Source organism: Notolabrus celidotus, chromosome 9 (assembly GCF_009762535.1).
Source record: "Notolabrus celidotus isolate fNotCel1 chromosome 9, fNotCel1.pri, whole genome shotgun sequence".
NCBI classification, from domain to species: Eukaryota; Metazoa; Chordata; class Actinopteri; order Labriformes; family Labridae; genus Notolabrus; species Notolabrus celidotus.
This window is the reverse complement of record NC_048280.1, coordinates 8272506-8292673: the sequence shown is the minus strand read 5'-3', so window position 1 is coordinate 8292673 and position 20168 is coordinate 8272506. Positions and strand designations below refer to the sequence as shown.

The 20168-nt window shown below is 40.0% G+C and overlaps 1 protein-coding gene across 2 annotated transcripts; it reads right to left on the bottom strand.

Moving 5' to 3' along the window:
- Nucleotides 1-252: 252 nt before the first annotated feature.
- On the bottom strand, nt 253-19897 carry LOC117818832 (kelch-like protein 20). Of its 2 annotated transcripts, XM_034691931.1 has the most exons (9): nt 19795-19897; nt 17482-17883; nt 13074-13228; nt 11037-11220; nt 6986-7129; nt 6387-6520; nt 3865-4076; nt 1895-2001; nt 253-1172 (listed from the first exon to the last, which is right to left on the bottom strand). In XM_034691931.1, exons 3-9 carry the CDS (start codon nt 13195-13197, stop codon nt 1115-1117), a joined length of 963 nt encoding a protein of 320 aa, XP_034547822.1. In that variant the 5' UTR covers nt 13198-13228; nt 17482-17883; nt 19795-19897; the 3' UTR covers nt 253-1114. The 2 variants fall into 2 exon arrangements, with proteins under 2 accessions (XP_034547822.1, XP_034547823.1); XM_034691932.1 differs by lacking the exon at nt 17482-17883.
- Between the last annotated feature and the right edge of the window lie 271 nt (nt 19898-20168).

The window sequence follows — 20168 nt, the reverse complement described above, 5'->3', positions numbered from 1 at the left end:
CGCTCAATCGCTTATCTCACTCTGGATCTTGATTCCCACAGATTTCTTCTCCACAACTTGGTGGATCCGACTGATGCGGTTATTTAACACAGCATTGTGTGTTTGTCTTGCCTAGTGTTGGATGTTTGCACAAGCTGGATGTCAGTGCTGACAGGTCATTTACAGTATGATCACATCACCGGTGATCATTCAGTACACACAGAATGCAGACATAAAAGGAGAATGAACAGTTTTAAGAAGAAAGAAAACACAAAATTTGTAGCACTTCATTAAAGCTCATTAGACACACCCTAACTCTATACATTCAATATACTTTCTTCACTACCAACAAACATCAGAGTTTCTCACCTTCAAAGCATCCTTTTACACAACATCAAGGTTACTACTTGCATTTTAAAATACAGTAGACAAAAACGTCTCCCCTTACTATTCCTGCACATTCTGCAGTCAAACACCTGCATTATTTCCATAATCCCTCTATCTCTTGACTCACACCTGTTACTCTGCATCAATAATTAATTACTACATAAATCACAATATTTAGAAGATGCTCTTAATCACTTGATTGATTTTTCACACTTAACACTGTAACGCTCTTATCTCTTATTGTGTTTAGAGCTAAAATAAGGAATTTGGAGTATAATCCAATTACAGGTTTATTCAAAAAATCCAAATGGAGATGGTTTCATCATGTGGTTTGTAAATCTATCATTCATTTTGATATCTTTTTCTTTAAATATTAATGTGGGAATTGGACTGTATAATCTGTGATTGGCAGCTAAACCTGAAATCAATTATCCGCTGACTCATCTCCATAAAAAGAGGTCTGTTTTGAAAGTGAGAGGCATGAAAAGGCGCCTAACTTCAACAGTCACCTGGTACCCTATAATGTGCTTTAATTTGATGCTCTTGGTTGTTTTGCAACAGCAGCTGCCAGCTTTGACTAATGCAGCGATGTCTCATTTTGGAGTGAACTCTTCAATTATTCAGTCATTACGCTCCCTCGATTGAACCGTATTACAATGTGTCCTGGAGCCTGGCGTGCATCCATTAGGCTATTTCTCTCTAACACCTCTGTCCTGCTCATATAATGCCTGCTTTGTGGAGTCTCAGCTCAGCACAGCACAGCCACTCTCCCGCCCGGATGCTTGCTCTTCATGCTTCCAAAGTGTCTAAAAACAGATGGAGAGGAGAACAGTTCGACTCAGACAGTGAAGCACTCAGATTCAGTTCGCAGCCTGAAGGCATATATAATATATAGGAGCTGTACATGGTGCATGAATCACAAAGTGACTCTGTGTGTTTGTCTGGATCTAACTGCAGACTTTTTGATGTTAAGTATTTTTGTCTTAAGTTTGAAATGTATTTTAGAACTATCATCATAGCAAGACAGACAGTAATCTACAACAGTCATCAATGTAATGATACATTTAAAAACTCATAAATACAAGTATTAAACCTACGGTGATTTACTTTTTCAGCTTCCCAAGTCATCATATGACTTCTTTTGTAGATTTCTGCACGACTCTACTCACTTAGTCTTAAAGTGAAACATCTTTCTTGGGGAAGTAAGCTGTAGATCGTGTCAATAGTGTTCAAATATAAAGCTTTGTTATCCCTGCTGTGTGTTGTCAGAATATAAACTACAATCTATTTCCATGGAAACACATTTCCACATCCCCACTGATTAGTGTAATAGCAGTGATATTTCCCCCTCGAGATTCAATTCTTTTTCCGCATTAAAGCCTGAAGAAGTTATGGCTTTTATGTTTCCTGCAAACTACATTAAAAGGGAGTGGAAAAGAATATCTGAGAGCTTTGGGTAGTAATGAAATGAGACAACAACAAGCACTAAGTAGCATCAAGGATGTCACAGCATTTGTTGTCCACTTACCTCCATGTGTTTGTTTCGTGACAGTAAGCTTCGATTGTTTTCAGGTTGGTGACTTCATCAGAGCCTCCCACTGCCAGCATGGCGCCATTGAAGACTACAAGGGACATCTTCAGACACAATAGACTAAAGTAAGTATTAGAGAGATACATACCAAATATTGAAGTTAAACACATTTTGCATGTTCTTAGAGGACGTTTTTTCAATACTGCAAAGAACGTTTCCTTTAAAAGTGAAACAATTACACTTTGATGACAAAGGGATGTCTGTCAATACAAATTTGGGATAAACTTTAATTAAACAGCTTTAATGTCAGTTTTCTTTTTCAAAGTTATATTTTTGGGGCATTTTTGCCTTTAATCAATAGGACAGCTGAAGAGAGACAGATAATGTGGGGAGTAGAGAGTGGGGGAGGACATGCAGTAAATGGTCAAGGCCGGAATTGAACCTATGACCACTGTTAGAGGGCCATAGCCTCTCTATATGAGGTGCATGCTTAAACGGCTAGGCTAACGGTGCCCCTATGTCATAGTTTTTGCATACACTACCACAGTATCTCATCAAAAATGTGTTTTGAAGCCATGCTAGAAGCATTGCACTGATGTAGCCGATGATGTGTTGGTGCAAAATTGGAATCCTGACTGTAAAATACCAACAACTTGCAATTTAAAGGTATTTATTTCTAAAAACAAAAAAAAAGTTGCTTTTGTCAGACTGGACAGCTTAAGATAGACAGAAAACATGGAGGGTAGACTATTGCAATGAGGACTGTAGCTTAAGTGTATGGGGTGCAGGCTTAAACAAGTTGGCCAAAAAACGAGATGACACATCTCAAGGGGTATATCCTGATAAATACATTTCTTTCTCAAATGGCACTCCTTACGATCTTACTTTGTACAGATATTTATGGTTTCCTAGCGGATGAATCCTCATGACTTTCTGGAACCCCTAACATTTCATATACTACCACCAGTGGGTCAAAGTAAGTAAACTTGCAAAAACCTGTATGGATTAGAACTAAAATTTCCACATTAGTACAAAATAGTGACCTGAAAGAGACACTGGTGATCCCTAATTTTCCTTCAGAACAACCAAGACATTCACATTTGTGGTTTTGGTTGAAATGTTTCAACAACTGCTTAATAGACTGCCTTGAAATTCAGTAAAGACAGCCGTTTTCCCTTGAGGATTGCTTCTTGTCACATTTGTGATTCCATTATGATTAATCTACTGACAACATCAGGACATAATAATGACAAATGAACACCCATCTGCCTCACCTGAGGGGAACTTTTGGTTCGTGTGGATTTTGGCATCCCTTGTGGACAAAATGTTACCTCTAATCTCAGTGCTGATCATGTTCTGTCAGTAGTGTTTCCTGCAGAATTTCACTCTTCTGTCTTTTAACAGTCAGTTGTATCGATCACTGAGAATCTTTGCTGTGGAGTTTTGTTTTGTTTTTACAAAGGGTGCTGTGTGCTGCCAATTTCCTCATCTGACTCCTACTGGAGGCAGGGATTGCAAGAAATAAAATTTGCCTTATGATCTATCTTTTGTCTGATGATCTTGCTTTTTATGTTTCAGTTTGTTTCATAACCAGCTAAAAACTCCTTACAGGAGCTTTAATGTTTGGGGCTAATTTGTAAATATGTTCTAACATGTTAATCTGACATGGTGAATATGTTAAAAATAATACTATCCAATTGATTCCAGAATTTTGTTTTACACCCATTTATATTCTTTGTAAAGAAATCCTCTATAAACAAACAAAAATATCTGCTGGATCCAAATGAGGAGAGCTCTTGTTACTGAAAAATGTGAATACTCTTTAAAGGTAATTTAAGTCCTCCTCTTGGATGCATTTCTTCTCTCCATCTTTTCCCTTCATATCATCCAGATGTAAAAATAAACTGGATCTTAAATCAGCAGGGAGGCCTGTCTTCTGGTGTGCCACACAGTGATGCATTACTCACGTTGTCCCTCTTACTCCTCATACGTTTGACAGGAGTCCACCTCATGGCGTCTGGGTGAAACCTCTCCACAGCGCAGAGCTGCAGGTTGAGTTCGTCTCTGCCCCCAGCCACATAGATGTGTCCGAGATACACGGTGCAGCCTGCGTTCTCCCTGGGGCTCAGCATGTGGGCGCATATCGACCAGGTACCGTCTACAGGGTTGTACCGCTCCACTGGGGAATATTTAGCGGATTGTAAAGGTAAAAAAAAAGGATGCATATATGATAAGCACATCTGCACACAATGGATGAGTAAGACTATAGCTTACAAACTTTTATTTTTATGTAGCTTACAGAGCAGGAACACAAGATACAGATCTTGAGAATGTTTGTTTGATCCTTTCTTCATATCAGCATATTTGAATTATAACAAACTAATTACTTGTTTCCATTTCTGTAAGTAATAACCGTAAACTTGATGGGAACAAAAATAACTTGTGGGAATTTTACTGACGTGCACTTCTCACAGACAGAAATAGTCAGTGACAAGTGGCAGCACAACATAACCCCTGCTTATCTTTGGCAAGGTCAAGGGCTTAGGAATCTCTGTGTGTACTATGTCCGTCTACATGCATGTGTGTGTGTATGTGAGTATGGCTTCTCACAGGGAGGATAAGGTCAAGCTAGCTGTTATGCGTGACTGAAGTCCTGCCACACGTCACAAAGCAGTCAAAGAAAGCTGAGACTTTTTTCCTCAAGTGGTGGGAACATGTTAACTCACCAAATGGGCCAGAGTACAAACTAACAGTTAACTCTCAGAGTGTACAGTAGCATCCTTGTATAAATAAATCATCAGGGTCATGTGCTGGTGCCTTTCATTCAGTATTCTGTTTTAAGTTGTGCTTCTTTGTAGAAAGCGTGCCAGCTGCAGCAGGTCACATCTACATACAAAAACTCAACAACAACTGGCAGCCTTTTTGTACAAAATAAAAGCACTTAATGAAATTTTAATGTGTTTCCAGCAGAGATTGAAAGAAAAAAGTTATAAAAAACTTTTACCAACAATTCTGAGAATAAATGAAACTTTAAATTGGGCTCACATTTATGCACCTCACAATGAGCTCTCTAAACAGTTTGCTACTTTCAGCTTGAATAATAAAAATGTAGCTGCGTAACAGCGTCTAACGTGCCTTTGTATCTTACCGTCTTTCCTGAGAGCTACACAACATTTTTCTAGTATTTCTGACTGGGAGGACCTCCGAACTCCAGGACATAAACATATTTATCCCTCTCCTCCATGTATTTTTCTGCTTTGGTACCTGCTATAAATTCCTTCTTCTCCCTCCCCCTCTCCCCTTTTGTCTAATTTCCCAATGGGAGATGTGGGTGTAATTTATTTCAGCTCCTCTATCATCCTATTGATCCAGGAACTCACATATTCTTTTGTTTATTTTCTCCCCTGAAAATGTTCTCATTTGTGCCCTAACTTGTAAGTATATCAAATGTTGGGCTGTCAAAGGATCACTTTTTAAAACCATGGATAATCAGAGTTTTGATAGTTCATACTGATTAATTGCATTTTTAATCATGTTTTTAAGTCTGCATTAACAAGCAGTTCAAACCAGTGTCTAGATTTGGGAATGCAGTAAAATGCACTGTATGACCTTGACTTTTTAAGTTATATTTTTGGCATTTTCGCCTTTAATGGACAGGACAGCTTAGGAGAAACAGGAAATGTGGGCAGCAGAGAGTGGGGGAGGACGTGCAGTAAATGGTCGAGGCTGGAATTGAACCTACAACCTCTGCAATGAGGGCTAAAGCCTCTATATATGGGGCGCATGCTTAGACTGCTAGGCAAAGGACACCCCTGATCTTGACTTTTAGATTAATTATTCAGATAAATTATGCTACACTGTGGTCTGAAATTAAGACTTAAAAGGTAGGAGACAGCTTCAAAGTGCTTATGCAGTGTGTATTTTTACGTTTTATTTGGACACTGTTACATGTTAACAATATTCAGGATTGCATGTACAAAATGTGCAGCACCTTTCTTTTGGTGTCAGTCGCAGGTTTGGGGTAGGCTACCGTTTGATTAGCTACACCTGTATGCTTAGATGTTAGGGGGTAGCCTATTTTAATTCTGTTTGACACAAAGTGCTAATTTCTTTTGACTTGTCAGCTGAACTGTGTATGGGAGTGTGAAGAGTTTTTCTTTCCCATCACAGCACCAACAGGAAACAGGAAGCTGCTGCAGTAGCTTAATCATGGCGTGCCGAAAGAGACAAAATAGCAAGCGATGAAAAAACAAAAGTGGTTACTTCAGAAGCTTATCACTGCGATTAACACGTTAATGCTAACAGCCCTACGTACATTTATTTTTTAGGGTGTTATTTTCGTTAGCCTAATGTTTTGGAAAACCAAGCTAACCTTTTTTGTGTATGTAAATTATTTGGGTAGGAGGCAACACATGAGGACATAGATAACACATGTATTCTATGAAACAATGACAGATTGATAATGGTTTTGAGTATTAGACTGTCTCACCTGAGCTCAGAGCCATATCACCATCATTCCCTCCGATCACATACAGGTGACCCTCCAGCACTGCGACGACAGCTCTGGTGCGTCTGGTCAGCATCGGTGCCTGCTTGCTCCATGAGTTCATTTTTGGATCATACCTTGAACAAAGAAACAAAGGTTAGCAAGAGCGATTCAACAAATGGTCCGTCAATCATTTCTGTTTTTCACAGCTCAAATGATCATTTCCCTTTCCTTCCTCTGAGTCAGCCACTTCGGATCCGTCAAAGTAATGTCAGGTGTCAGGTAGTTAAGATCATTATTGCTTTGATTCCGGATATATGCGAGACACAGCCCACTCCTTTAATTCCGCTTTTAAATGATCCATTTAAAAAGAGGTATGTTTTTGTTCCTTCAGCCACTCAGGAGAAAAGCTTTCACCGGGTCTCACTTCTTAACAAAACACCAAATGGAACTTTTTTAGCAGCAGGCTTTGGTGGGGAAATTAACAGCATATTAGTTTGTGTTAATGAGATGTTTGGAGCACAGTCTTGTTTGTTTACAGTTTCTATCAATAAGATTTACTGCCAATTTTGACAGATATTGATCTTTTTCCACCACATTACCTCTCCACAGTGTTCATGGCAGTAATGCCATCGTGTCCTCCAATAGCATAAAGGTAGCCGTCCATCTCCACCAGACACACACCGCTGCGGGGGCTGCTCAAGGGTGCTACATCTGTGCTCCAGCTGTCTGTGTCTGGATTGTACCTGCCAGGATGAAGGAAGAGGAATGGAGCATGTCAGACTCTGCTGTTAACAGCTTTCAGTGAGGAGAACCAAAACAGGTGCAGGCTTTCATAAAAACTTTGATTTTATTGGAGTGTTTTGTTGGCTTGTAGTTGTGTGCTTTTGAGGAAAACAGATTCACACAGAAAGTATTTGAGTTGTGTGGGCATCTGCGTAAACATCTGCCAGTGTCTCCCCTCCACTGGAAGGCTATTAAAACCTGTTTTTGCTCCATTCAAAGCCATTAGATGCAAACCCACATTCCCCCAAAACAATACTTTTATCTAATTGGCAATTTCCCTGCTCGAGTGGGACATCACAAATGTTACAAACAGCTCTGTAACCACCCTTCAGGGACAATGAAGCAACGAAAAAAATGAGAGCTAGCTGGTGCAGGCCATTAACAGCCTCTCAGTCTGGCGCAGGTCTTTCCCTATTGGTCTGCTGCCAGCCCGGAGATTGTCATTATGGGGTCAGCTGGCTGGAGATCAGTTCAGGGATGTTTGTCTGTGGGAATTGGGAGCAATGCCAGTTCCTTGGAGACGTCTGACTGAGTAGGAGGAGAGGAAGAGGGAGAAAATGTGCCAGCAGTGTATGTGTGTATATGTTTCTGGAACTAAGTTTATTTATAACTTTCTCTGCGTATTTGGAATAGATACCCAGGCAACATGGGGGGTAAATTTAGGATTTTGGGTGGTCTGCTTCTAATAAAAATATGGTTACAGTGTGGATTTGATGATGAAAGACCTACATCTAAGTTTGTGCAAAGAGCTCCACTTCTAATTTCTGCCTTAATGCTGCCCTCTGCTGTTCAATTCACTGAACAACAATAATACAAATATTTAGGTGCACATTTACTCCCAACACCAAATACACTAGTATTTAGCCCAGAAGATATATTTCTCTTCATATAGTCATTCTAAATAAACAACATGTCTCATATTAGGTGTAATATTAATACTTAAAGGAAAGTGCATGAGGGTATAGTCTATTTTTCATGTTGTGTATTTTTGCATCATAGACAGGGAAGGCTTCCATAGTACAAAATCCCTTACAGTGAGCCAACTCCTCTTACATCTGAATGCTTAAATCCAAAGATTGGTAATGTTCACTAAGAGTTGGCCACTATTGTGTCTTATGAGTGATCATTTTAAAAATGTAAAAAAGGTGGGGCGCTGGTGGCCTGGCGGTCTAAGCGCCCCATATACAGAGGATACTGTCCTCGTCGCAGGGGTTTCCGGTTTGATTCCCGACCGGTCAACCATTTACTGCATGTCTTCCCCCACTCTCTACTCCCCATATTTCCTGTCTCTCTTCAGCTGTCCTATGGAATAAAGGCAAAAAGCCCCCAAAAATATAACTTTAAAAATGTAAAAAGGTGAAAATAATGACAAGTCTGATGTTTGAGGATTTAGATTGTCATTAGGGATAGGGCTGTGTATGACACAAACACACTCAAACAAAACCCAAAAAAATGGTTAATTAATAAATATTTCTAACTTTTTGTTTTCCTTTTTTAACATTTTCCTCCTGTGCTGTATATTTTCAGTTATAAGTGTTACCCTTGACTGTATCAAACATGGACGTAGTCTCAATGACCCTGAAATCTCTGAATAGAAATATCGGAAGTGCGACTCCAGCTAACATCTGGCTAGCCCAAAAACCTGTCAATAGGTGTTGTTGGGGACATGGTCTAGCTGTCTGGCAAAGAGCTACAACAGCCCTCTTTTTCCTTGATGACAGCTTTGCACACGCTTTATATTCTCTCAGTCTGCTTCGTGAGGTAGTTTCCTGGATTGTTTGAATTAACATGAGCCTTGTGAAGAGTTAATTTGTGGGATGACTTGCCTTCTTAATGTGTTTGAGACCATCAGTTGTGTTGTTAAGAGGTACGGTTAGTACACAATGGATAGTCCTATTTGACTACTGTTGTAGTTCATATTACGGCAAAACCAGATTATTTCATAGTTTTGATGTCTTCAATATTAATCTACAATGTTGAAAATAATTATTAAAATGAAACCCATTGAATGAGAAGGTGTGTCCAAACTTTTGACTGGTAGTGTAGTTGTTGTGAATAAAGAGTTGACAAATAGAAACATAAACCATTCTTTCAGGTGTTAACATGTTGAATTCTGTTGGAAAAACTAGGAGTTTATTATGGGCTCTTATCGAGTTTCCTTGTCCTTTGGATCCAGCCTCTAGTGGTCACTTAAGGAACTGCAGGTTTTGCACTTCTTCATTGGCCTCAATTTTCACAAAAGAGGTTGCTGCTTGGTATTAATATCCATCCATCCATCCATTATCTTGAACACTTAACCCGTCAGGGGTCACGGGGGGCTGGAGCCTATCCCAGCTGGCTTTGGGCAGAAGGCAGGGTACACCCAAGGGAGAAGTTCTGGTGGCTGGTGGTGAGGCTTTCAGCAGTGTGACTGCCCCCTGGTGGCTGGCTGCAGTATAGGTCAAAAAATCCGTCTCCCCCATTAATTTGAATGGGGGAGCAGTCAAACTTTAAAAAATAAATACACGTCGTACGAATGTTTCTCACATCCGTATGCTGTGGTGATATGTAGTTAGTATTTGACTGTTTTGTGTCCAATGCCTCTTTTCCTGAAAGTTTCTTTTTCGTTAGTTATTAGAGTTTAAAAAACGGGGTTTTACTTCTGGGTTTCCTTTGATTCACAGCTGCCGTGGAGTGAAACTTCAAAGGACACATAGCGTCTTGTGACGCTACCCTGTAGGGCGGAGCTTGTTACAGTGGCTTCACAGGCTCTGGCTGCACAATGGCTGCGCCCAGGAGAGGGATTTTTTGGCTTCAGAACCGTACAACGGGAAGAGGCGGAGCAACGCTGTCCATTTTTATTTACAGTCTATGGGTACACCCTGAACAGGTCGCTATCACAGGGCTAACACAGAGAGACAGACAACCATTCACGCACACACTCACACCTACAGGCAATTTAGAGTGATCAATTAACCTGGTAAGCATGTTTTTGGACTGTGGGAGGAAGCCGGAGTACCCGGAGAGAACCCACGCATGCACGGGGAGAACATGCAAACTCCACACAGAAAGGCACCTGTCCGGCCAGGGATTCGAACCAGGAACCTTCTAGCTGTGAGGCAACAGCCCGCAGCCCTGGGATTAACATGATCCATTTATTTGACCCAGCTGCAACACACACATTATATTCTACTGCCTCCAATATTCACGTGAAGAAAACGTGATAGTGGATAGATAGGCTGTCAAGTGGGGACCATCATACAGCAGAGGTTTTTTAAAAGTTGTATGAGCCTGTCACATAAATCTTGTACCTTCTGTGTTCAGCAGTGCAGCTTTCATCTTTGGAGAAAAATGTCATGTTACTGGTGTTTTTTTAAATCTCAGACGCCTCTGTCCTGGTGAATAAAGTTATATAACCATGCCAAAGTGCTTACATGACTTCATCTTTTACAGTTCAACCTACAGCATGGTGGAATCCTCTGAAAGACTGACTGTCAGCGCCAGGCAGTTCTTACTTTTTGAGCGATGACTAGTATGTCAAACTGTCATCCTACTCCGACATGTTAGCTTTCACTATGTCACACTGTGATCACCAGTGTGAATGTAATGAAGTGTCACTTTGAATCATCCTACACTTGGAAACTGACAGAGAACACAATAAACAATTCAGTTACAGTCTCTCATAAAGACGTTTTATGTCAGTATTACAAAAGATAAAATTAAATGGAGCATGTGACATAAACTAAATCTGTTCAAGTGATGCTTTGAGGCTTTCAAACTGAGAACTCCTTCATCTTAAGGAGCTTTGAAAGAAAATACCATAGGATAGTATTTATATTTATACCAAAGTGTGGCATGCTGAGATGGAAATACCTCTCAGTCTCTCACCTCTCCACGCTGCTGTAACATCTGACTTTGTCTTCGCCTCCGACGGTGTAGATTCTGCCGTCCAGTGTGCCTACAGCAACACCACCACGACTGTTGACCATGCGTGATGCTGATCTCCACTCGTTGTACTCAGGAGAGAACTGTTCTACCAGACAAGACGGGTCCTCCTGGGTCCATCCCCCGACTAGCAGAACACATCAGAGAACAAATTACTTTATATCAGTTCTCAATCAAAACACATCCTGTATGTAGATGATTATAGAATCTATCTTTCTAATACAGCCATAAAATGTACCATAAAAACCTAAAACAGACCCTTTAAAGGCCCCCTGTGGACAAAGATGTACCTTATATCTCTTTGCTGACTAACTTCATCTAACAAAACATCTCATTCTGATGGCTTTGCAGTGGAAAATGTACACAAAGGCTGTTTCTTCTGCAGACTGATCATCACTTTGTCTGACACCTACTCAATGGCAGCAGTTTCAGGCATCAGAACTAACTATATAGAATCCATTAACCTTGTCAATGATGGTCTTATTCATGTTTGTCAGTCATGAGGAGGCATTAATATTCATTTCAAATTCAGCTCCAAAATCCTCACAAATTATGTAAATATCAAGTTATATAAAAATCTTCTTTCTTTGGGCTTAACTTTTAAAAAAAATCACTTTTAACATTTCTGTATGTGATGTGGAAGCAAAAACAAGGAACATTTAAGCCTGTATGGAACTATTTGACTAGTTTTCATGGTGATCCTTGGCAGAAAGAAGTGTGATCCAGTATAATCATGAACTTAAAATAAAGACTAATTCATGAGACTGTACCTAAAGTATTTGCTACAGCCTGAAGGGATCCACATATATTGAGTCCTAATTATGGCTAGAAGCATTGATTCAGATTTCTTTTTTTAGCATAGCAGCTCAGTGCCAGCTTTCCTTCACCTGAGAGCTGATTCACACGGCCAGCCTCTGCAATGACGAAGAGGGGACGCAGTTTTTCTCCAGACACTAGATGAAGATCTACTTCGTACTCCTGAGTCAGTCTCTCACTTTGACAGAAGACAGTGTGTTGGATGGTTATGTGTGACGCTAGCTGTAACCACTCATTAAATATTAACAGAAGATCCTCTTTAGCACATTCTGCCATCCGGAACAGACCGGAACAATTACAGTAAAAGGTGACCACGGGGGTCTCTAGACAGTGTGGTATCCATTCAGAGGCTGGAAAAGCCAGGAAAAAATGGTCTCTAAGAGGGGACGACTGGTTTAAACGCTGCAAGTTCAGCTAATGAAACAATAAAAGAAAATCTTTCACTCTTCTCAACCTCAGCGCCACAGTTCTGGTATTATGCTTCCTGCTACCGTCAAATTATCATAAATCATAGCCACTGTTAAAGTGATTGGTGCCCTTAAAGCAATGATTCATATTTGTGTTATTCTGACTTTGTTTTTTAAATTGTGTGGAATTCAACTCATTCATAACCTTTGAAGCTGCTGTGAGGAGTTTTTCTCTCTCTCTTGAAAAACATTAAAATTAATATTGGTTCCATGTGACCAAAAAGATAAAACCAGACCATCAGCAATAAGATTGATAGCTGAAGATATGTTTAATGCTTGTAGCCACTGCTGCAGGACGGGTGTCGGACAAACCATCAACAGCCTGCCGCAGAAACAGTCTTTGTTTGCATTTTCCACAGCAAAGATTCACAGTGAGTGATTTCTTGACTGCTTGAAGAAAGACAGAGGAGATAAGAGGTATCACTTTGATCACAGGGGGGGCCAAAATCAACACAAACTGAAAGTTCCTTACAGGAGCTTTAAGTTAAAACTACTTTGAAAGTTTCAGTTTTGGTTTCAGCATATATCCCGATTACTTCTCACAAATGCTCTAAAAACATATATTCTGTTATGGAAATATGGCCCTCTTTAACAGAGAACCTGAAGAGCTTAAGCTGGACTTTGGAGCAGAGTCTGGCACACATTAAAACCAGAAACTCTAAAACTAGTCAGGTGAACACCAAACGTAGAAACTGACCCACAAACATCATATCATTGAAGACATCTTTGGGGGGGACTCTGCTGAGCTTCCTGTGGACTGAGAGGGGGGATGCCCTTTGGCGATGGCCAGGGGACCCTCCCTTTTTCTCCTTGATCTGCATGTGGCGGGATTCCGGTTCCTGCAAGACTGCCCTAAAAAACACACAAAGTGAAGGGTGGAGGTGAACTTAAAGTTGTAATTATAAGACATTACATTGCTGTTAGGTTAACTTTTTGTTGAATGATAAGATACTCAAAACGTTGGTCTGTACCATCATAAAGTACCAGAACTTGCATCTCTTGTTTGGAGAGCTTGAATGAAGATTAACACAATTTATTTCACTGATGATTGTAAAAATGGGTGATTCACTGTCGTTTTATCACCACACTCTGTTTCCACTGTAGTGTTAATTGCATTACAGCTATTAAAAATGATGATCAACTAATTCAAATGATGTGAAAATAACCCTAACATCTATTAAATGTAACAGCACACAGGCTCCAGATCATAAAGAATGATCTTACCCTTGTTCATTGTAAATTCCCATGTTCGATCTCCTCCTCTCAGGCTCTGCAAGTCAAGATTTATGTTCCTGCCTTGAAGCAGCACCTTGGTGTCACTCTGATCTCCGGCCTACACCACACTCTGTTCCCTGCAGTCTGTCCTCAGACTACTGCCAGCCACAGCTCTCAGCTCTGAGGGATGTTAGACTTGACTTCTCGGAGGAGTAAAAACCTCCACCCCCCTTCAGCAACACCACCAACCCCCCCACAGTGATTCATCCCAGCACCATCCCTGCAGCCTGAAACCCAAGACTCCTCTTACACACCCCCAGTTTGAGCTTCCTTTTGACAACTGTCGAGGCAGAGGAATTGTTGGTATGTTCTTAATTTTAGGCGCAGAAGAGACTCCTTCAGTGTCCTTTATGTTAGTCTGTCATTGGTGTAAGTTTAGACCAGAGGCAGGCAGCCGTGTTGTGTGGAGGGTCGTTAGATTTTTGGGGTGGGCTTACAGACAGAATATTATTGCTATACCTCAGAAATGAAAATATTTAGACTTTAAATGTTTTGTGATGCCCTGAGAATTGCAAGAGAATGATCTTTGACCTTTTTGTGAAACTGCTTCTACCCTGAAATTTCTGTCTCAAGATAGCACTTGACTATTTTACAACATGAACATTGTGTCATCTTAAATAACTTAAAAAAAAAATCTGAACAGAGCCACCTGGTTGCCACCTTTGCTTCAGATAACTTTAACAATTCACACCTTCATATTTATCCACCTGGACAGGCTTATCATCTCTGAACAGTCCTTCATTCACCAACATGCAGAGAACAAACATGCTTATTTAATCAATCTATCATTAAGGAATTAATATAAAATTATCGGTTTCTTTATTTTTAAGTATAATTTGGGGTAGTCTTACCATGGTACGGCAACTTCTGCTTCTTTCAAATGAACTTTTCCTGTTCAACTAAAATTCCGCATTTTTCCCTTTATGAACGCTTATAGTGGTTATTTTGGTAGTTTTTATCTTTGATGTTTCCTTTTAGTAGTCTCTTATAAGACATTTACAGGTTTCCACCATTCACACACTAGTTTTTGTATTTTCCTTATGTGCTTTGAGTTTTGTGTTCCTTGAGCACAACAAATAAACCAAAGGCTAAAGTTTAATGTCCTTTCGTCTTTCTTCAATTACTTTTTAGAGCTGGAAAATGGGTTTCTAAAGCAGTAAAACCGACCAAACCTGTCATAAAAACCTGCTATAAAATTCATAAGTACCTAAATAGTGTATTTGGATTACAGTGCAGTACAACGTGTACAGTTCTGTACTATTACATGTAGTATGTAGTCTGCATTCTGCAACTTGTTCAGTAAAAGCTATGTGCATGCTTCAGAAATTGGCAGTTTATTAATTTAAAGAGTTAAAGCTAGTGTGAGGAGTTTTAGGTATATGTTGATTGTGGTGCCCCCTGTAGGCAAAGATATATAGAGATTTTTCACTTTGCTGTCTGTACATGACAAGGCAGTATTTTCAATTTTTTAAGTTATATTTTGGAGATTTGATGCCTTTGTTCATACAGAGAAGAGGATAGAAAGCAGGAACCTGGAAGAGAATGTGGGGAGTGGCGGGGAAGGGGCCGCAGGTTGGAATTGAAACATATCCAACTTGAGGGCTACAGCCGCTGTACGTACATGGGGCGCACGACTCAACCACAAGGACAAACTGGTTCCCCAAGCTAGTATTATCTGACAAACAAATATTTTACCAGATAAATGTGTCACATGTGCTGTGCAATCAGAGAAAAGCAGATTTTTCAGTGTGCTTTTAATCATTTGGTCTGACACTTACCCCCTCACATCAGTTTCAAGCATTAAAAATAACTCAATAACTGTACAGAGATGGTCAAACTTGTCTTTGATGGCTTTGTAGGTCATAAAGAAGCATCAGTTTTAAAGTCAGTCTATCCTACAACCAGTTAAAAACTCCTTACATGAGCTTTAATTTAGAATATTATCTTCTGATTTATTTATAAAAGAAACACTTGATCTATTGTTTCCCTGAGCACTCGTAGATCAAGTTTTCCTTCCAGTAATCAGCACCTGTCTTGTCCTGGTTACTGTAGGCGGGGGACTCCCCTTTGTTTTACTGTTGATGCCGATGAGTCCTCACCATTCTACATTTTCACCAGAGGGGTCCGGACATGCGACCACCCCCTGTCACCTCCCTCCTACAAATCAATCCGTCACCCATCATTCTGTGACTTGTCTGAAGTTTCCATGCCTGCCTCGGCTGCAGAAAGCCTTTATTTAGATGTGCGTCCTGCGGAAACACCCCAGATGGCGTCATGATTCATCTCGTGTAGGTCAGGAGAGATGGGTCAAATGCAAATGAACGTGTAGTCACTGCTGTGCTGTTGTCGGTACATGGCTTCCACAGCACTGACTAATACACTGCTGGACTCCATTAGCATTATATTGCTGACTCAGTTACACAGACTCACTTCATGTTTACTTGATAAGATCAAGTCCAGTTGTTGAGTGTGACTATACTGACTTCACTGTGCCTTTCTTTACATATGAATACATACACCTTACTTGGGATATGTTCAATGCACTGAACTGCTAGCATGACTATTTAAATACAAATTATTCAAATAGAATGATCTGTTGTAAAATAAAATGTATTGTCGTACATTTCAATTCTCAGAAGCACATGAAGCACACAAATTTAGCTCAGTCTAATCATAAATGTATGCACGCTAAAACCCAGAATTAATCATTTTTCTTAAATAGATTATCCGAACGCTTCCTCCACAACTGACAGGGAATTAATTAGCACCCAAAACCTGCCAAATGCAGGATGAATGTGTGCTGGCACAGGTTAAGATTTCAGGTAACCTGCCACTATGGCTGATAGGTTTTTAAAATTAGTTTGATTACAGCATCTCTCCAATGTTGAGTACAAATGAGCCAGTGTAAACTGTTCTTAAGTGCACATTTTTGAGATCAGCAGACTAATAAAAAAGTCCTGAGCGCCTTTATTGATTTATTAATCTGCCATCATGACAGAGGAGGGAATAGGGAAATAATTTTAGAACCAGACAGATTCAAAATTTTAAAAAAGACTATTTTTGCCTTTTTTGAGACACAGGAAATGAAGGGAGAAATTCACGGGAAAGACATCCACCAAGTCCTGTGCAATAAGGACTGTAGCTTCTTTACATGGGGTGCCTGCTCTGCCTGGCTGAACTGGGCCCCTATTTTTCTCCTTTTTGTTTCTGAAGGTTCACAAGTTTGTGAGCTGGTTGCAGGTTTTTTATCACATTTTTTTTTCAGTGGAGTTTTCTTTTTAATAAAAATGATTTCTCATGATGCAAGAGAGCATCTTTTCATCTCAGTGACCCGAGGAAAAAAATATTTTAGAGCTTGAAATTGTTTTGAAATCATGAATAATGAATTTTTGGCTACAACATTGTTGTTTTTTGTTACTTGTGATCTGGTTCTATTATCAACATGCCACCATTTAAGGTCAAAACATTTTGACCCTCTCATAGTCAAACCTTAAAACTAAGCTTTGAAAGAGATTACCATTAACAGGTTTATATAATAAGTGTTATTTAACAGCACAGTACTCTAAAGAGGTTTACAAAATATCCTCATTTCTTATACTAATTGAATAAAAGTTCTCTGTAAAATTTGGTTGCCAAAACTGTCATCACCGTACTGCTTAAATGTTGTCACCATATTTTTTACAGTAGATTCCTGGCAGCCACAGCCGCCAGCAATTCACTATAAACACTGATTTTTTCACGGTGTATATCAGGAATAAAACACAGTAGATTAAATGGTGTTTGACGGATAGGTAATGTATAGGTAATGGATATGTAAAAGACAGACACACCAGGTGAAGCAGCTGCTGAGCTTTTGTCGATGAGGCCTTCAGACTTAATCCAGAAAGAGATGTCTCAGGTCCTAGGGTATGAGACAGACCACGGATCCCTCCAACAATCCAGGTATGAGTAGCTGATTCTCCCAGAGGCTCTCCTGAGACGATTAGCTTCTTCTTCTGAAACGTCTTCAATACACCCTCTCAGGACAGCTGGTAGCTTTCATTTGGCCACTTTGTGACCCTGATAGCTTTCTCACACCCGCCTGTCAGGGGCCTCTTCAGCCATTCGGTTGTAAAAAACAGAATTTTCTAGAGGTCATGACTTTATCGAGGTCTGTGAGGATAAAAAAACTGCTGAACAGCAACTTCACGCTCTGTGAAAAGATCTGTCATGTGAAGCATGTCTTCTTTGACCTGCATCACCATGGAGAAACAGAAAGTGAAATTATATCAGCGGTTATGGGATACAGGGTTGAACATTTTTAGAACCTGCTTCAGTGGCTAGAAAGAAAAAATGAGTGTGATCATAGTCCCCAACACAGGCTGCAAGCCCTTTTCAATGAAACTGTCTGAACTCAGAAACCAGAAAGCCAATGGAGGCCTCAAAAAAAAAACAGGCACACTTATGGCATCATAGCTGCAGATTAAAATGGAGAATTATTGCGGGAAAGTAGTAAAAGCAACAAATTAAATTAAATAGCAAATAAACTAAAGGGAAAAGTAAGTATTGAACTGGTAGAATTTTAGGCAGGAAACTAGTAAGCAGACATATGCAACCTTCTTAATATCCTTGTTACAGTTAGTGATGAGACAGAGTATTCAGTCTTTGATTTGAGGATTTTACAGAAGATCTACATTAAAGTCTTGACTAAACTATCTCAGTCTGCAGGAGCTTTTTTAAGAAATACTCAAGTATGTTGAAACAAGTCATCTTGAGCATGTATGGTGAATGGATCTTTCTCTCTATAGCATTTTCACCAAAATCAACTGTTTGTTTTTTTGTCCGGGGAGCTCATCATTGTGTGTGCTCCCACCATAGGGGTTAAGACCTGTGAGGAGTAGGCAGATAAGTCTGCAGACATGAAAAAGACATGCCTGCACTCCAGCACTTAAAAGTACTCAGCTCTGCAAGGCCAGCCTCAACGTACCTGTACTTTTGGAAAGTTCTACCCCAAGAGGTGGCAGGAGCAGCACGGGTCCCCCTTGAAATCTTATTAGCCACCCCAAAATCTCATTCTATGACTCCCTGTTGTTCTTGTCAGTGCCAGCATTTGTGCTAAAATCAATTACATTATTTGGACTGTGTTGCAACCAGCTGCAGGTAGCTTTCTGTGCATTTTGTAGCATGAATACACAGTTAGACCGTGTACAGGGGCAGCTTTCTTTCAATTTTTTAAGAAGGCTTTTTAAATTGTGACTCTATACAAAACACTCAAGACAGAAAAGTCTGGACATTCCCCCGAGAGAGAGAGGTGCTTTAAGGGGTTAAAACAATGCCAAAGGGGCCTTTCTTTGAGATCATTTTCCCTGCAATGCACTCCATTAATTCCACATAAAGTCCCCAGAACATAGAGACAGGTCCTGCAGTAGATGCACAACATTCATTCAGTCCTTGTGCATTTAAAATAGACCATGTTGAAGTTAATTTTGACATTATTTCAAGCAGTTATGTACTATATGTGTGAGAGCTATTTATTCACCTACAGCTGGGTCTGGAGAATGCATGCAGCATTTCAAAAGTTCTTTCCTCACACTCATAAATCTGAACAAAATCAAGGTGAATGCCTTGGTGATGAGCCCCTGCTGTGTATCAACCTTGCAATGCTGACAGTTCCCTCATCCTACAAGGAACAGAAATGTCAAATTAATTCAATTTTCTTCAACCAAATCCTTATTGTTAGTTAATTTCTTTGCAAACTCGCATATCCTCAGGATTATTTAAGAGTTTATTTAAGAAATGTTCCCATATTAAAGAAAGATGAACCATTTAAACATACTCATGGGAGTTCTACATCACAAGTCTTAATACAACCCATTTTCACCAGAGAAACGTGAGGATATACATTTTAAACATACTCATTGTATGAATTTAGCACAGAGAAAGGTGACCCCACACAGTCAGACATGAGTGACATCATCTACAGAACAGTGTGAGGGTCATGTGTGAGGGAGGGCCTCGTGCAGCTGACTCTCCTCAGTCTGTGGACCTCTCACATACCACAGAGCGTCTCTGCCACCCGGTGACACACCAGCACCGCCTGCACCTGTCTCCTGAGCTTCCTGTCAATCACATGTCATAACAATAGGTGTGAAAGCTATCCTTACCCTCAACATGACATCCCTCTCCTCACAGGGAGAGGAGACAGACTATGGAATGTGTCACAGGTGGAAGCTGGCTGCTGGTTGGGTGCTCATGTGAAGTTTCGGGTGATTTCAAGATGAAAAGAAGAGAAAAGAAAAAGGGATTAGATTAATGGATTTACTCCAAAATAAGGATTTTATTTTCTTATTGCAACCAAATACACCAGCACCAAACACCAGACATTTTTCAAAATGCATACAGGGTTTTTAAGGAAACATATTTAAAACTTTGTTATGGCAAGTGAAGCCCAATATATCAGTCGTATAAATTATCAGCTGATAGTAGGACTATACTCAACCTCAATTGTATTTATATAGCACCTTTCATACATTCAAGC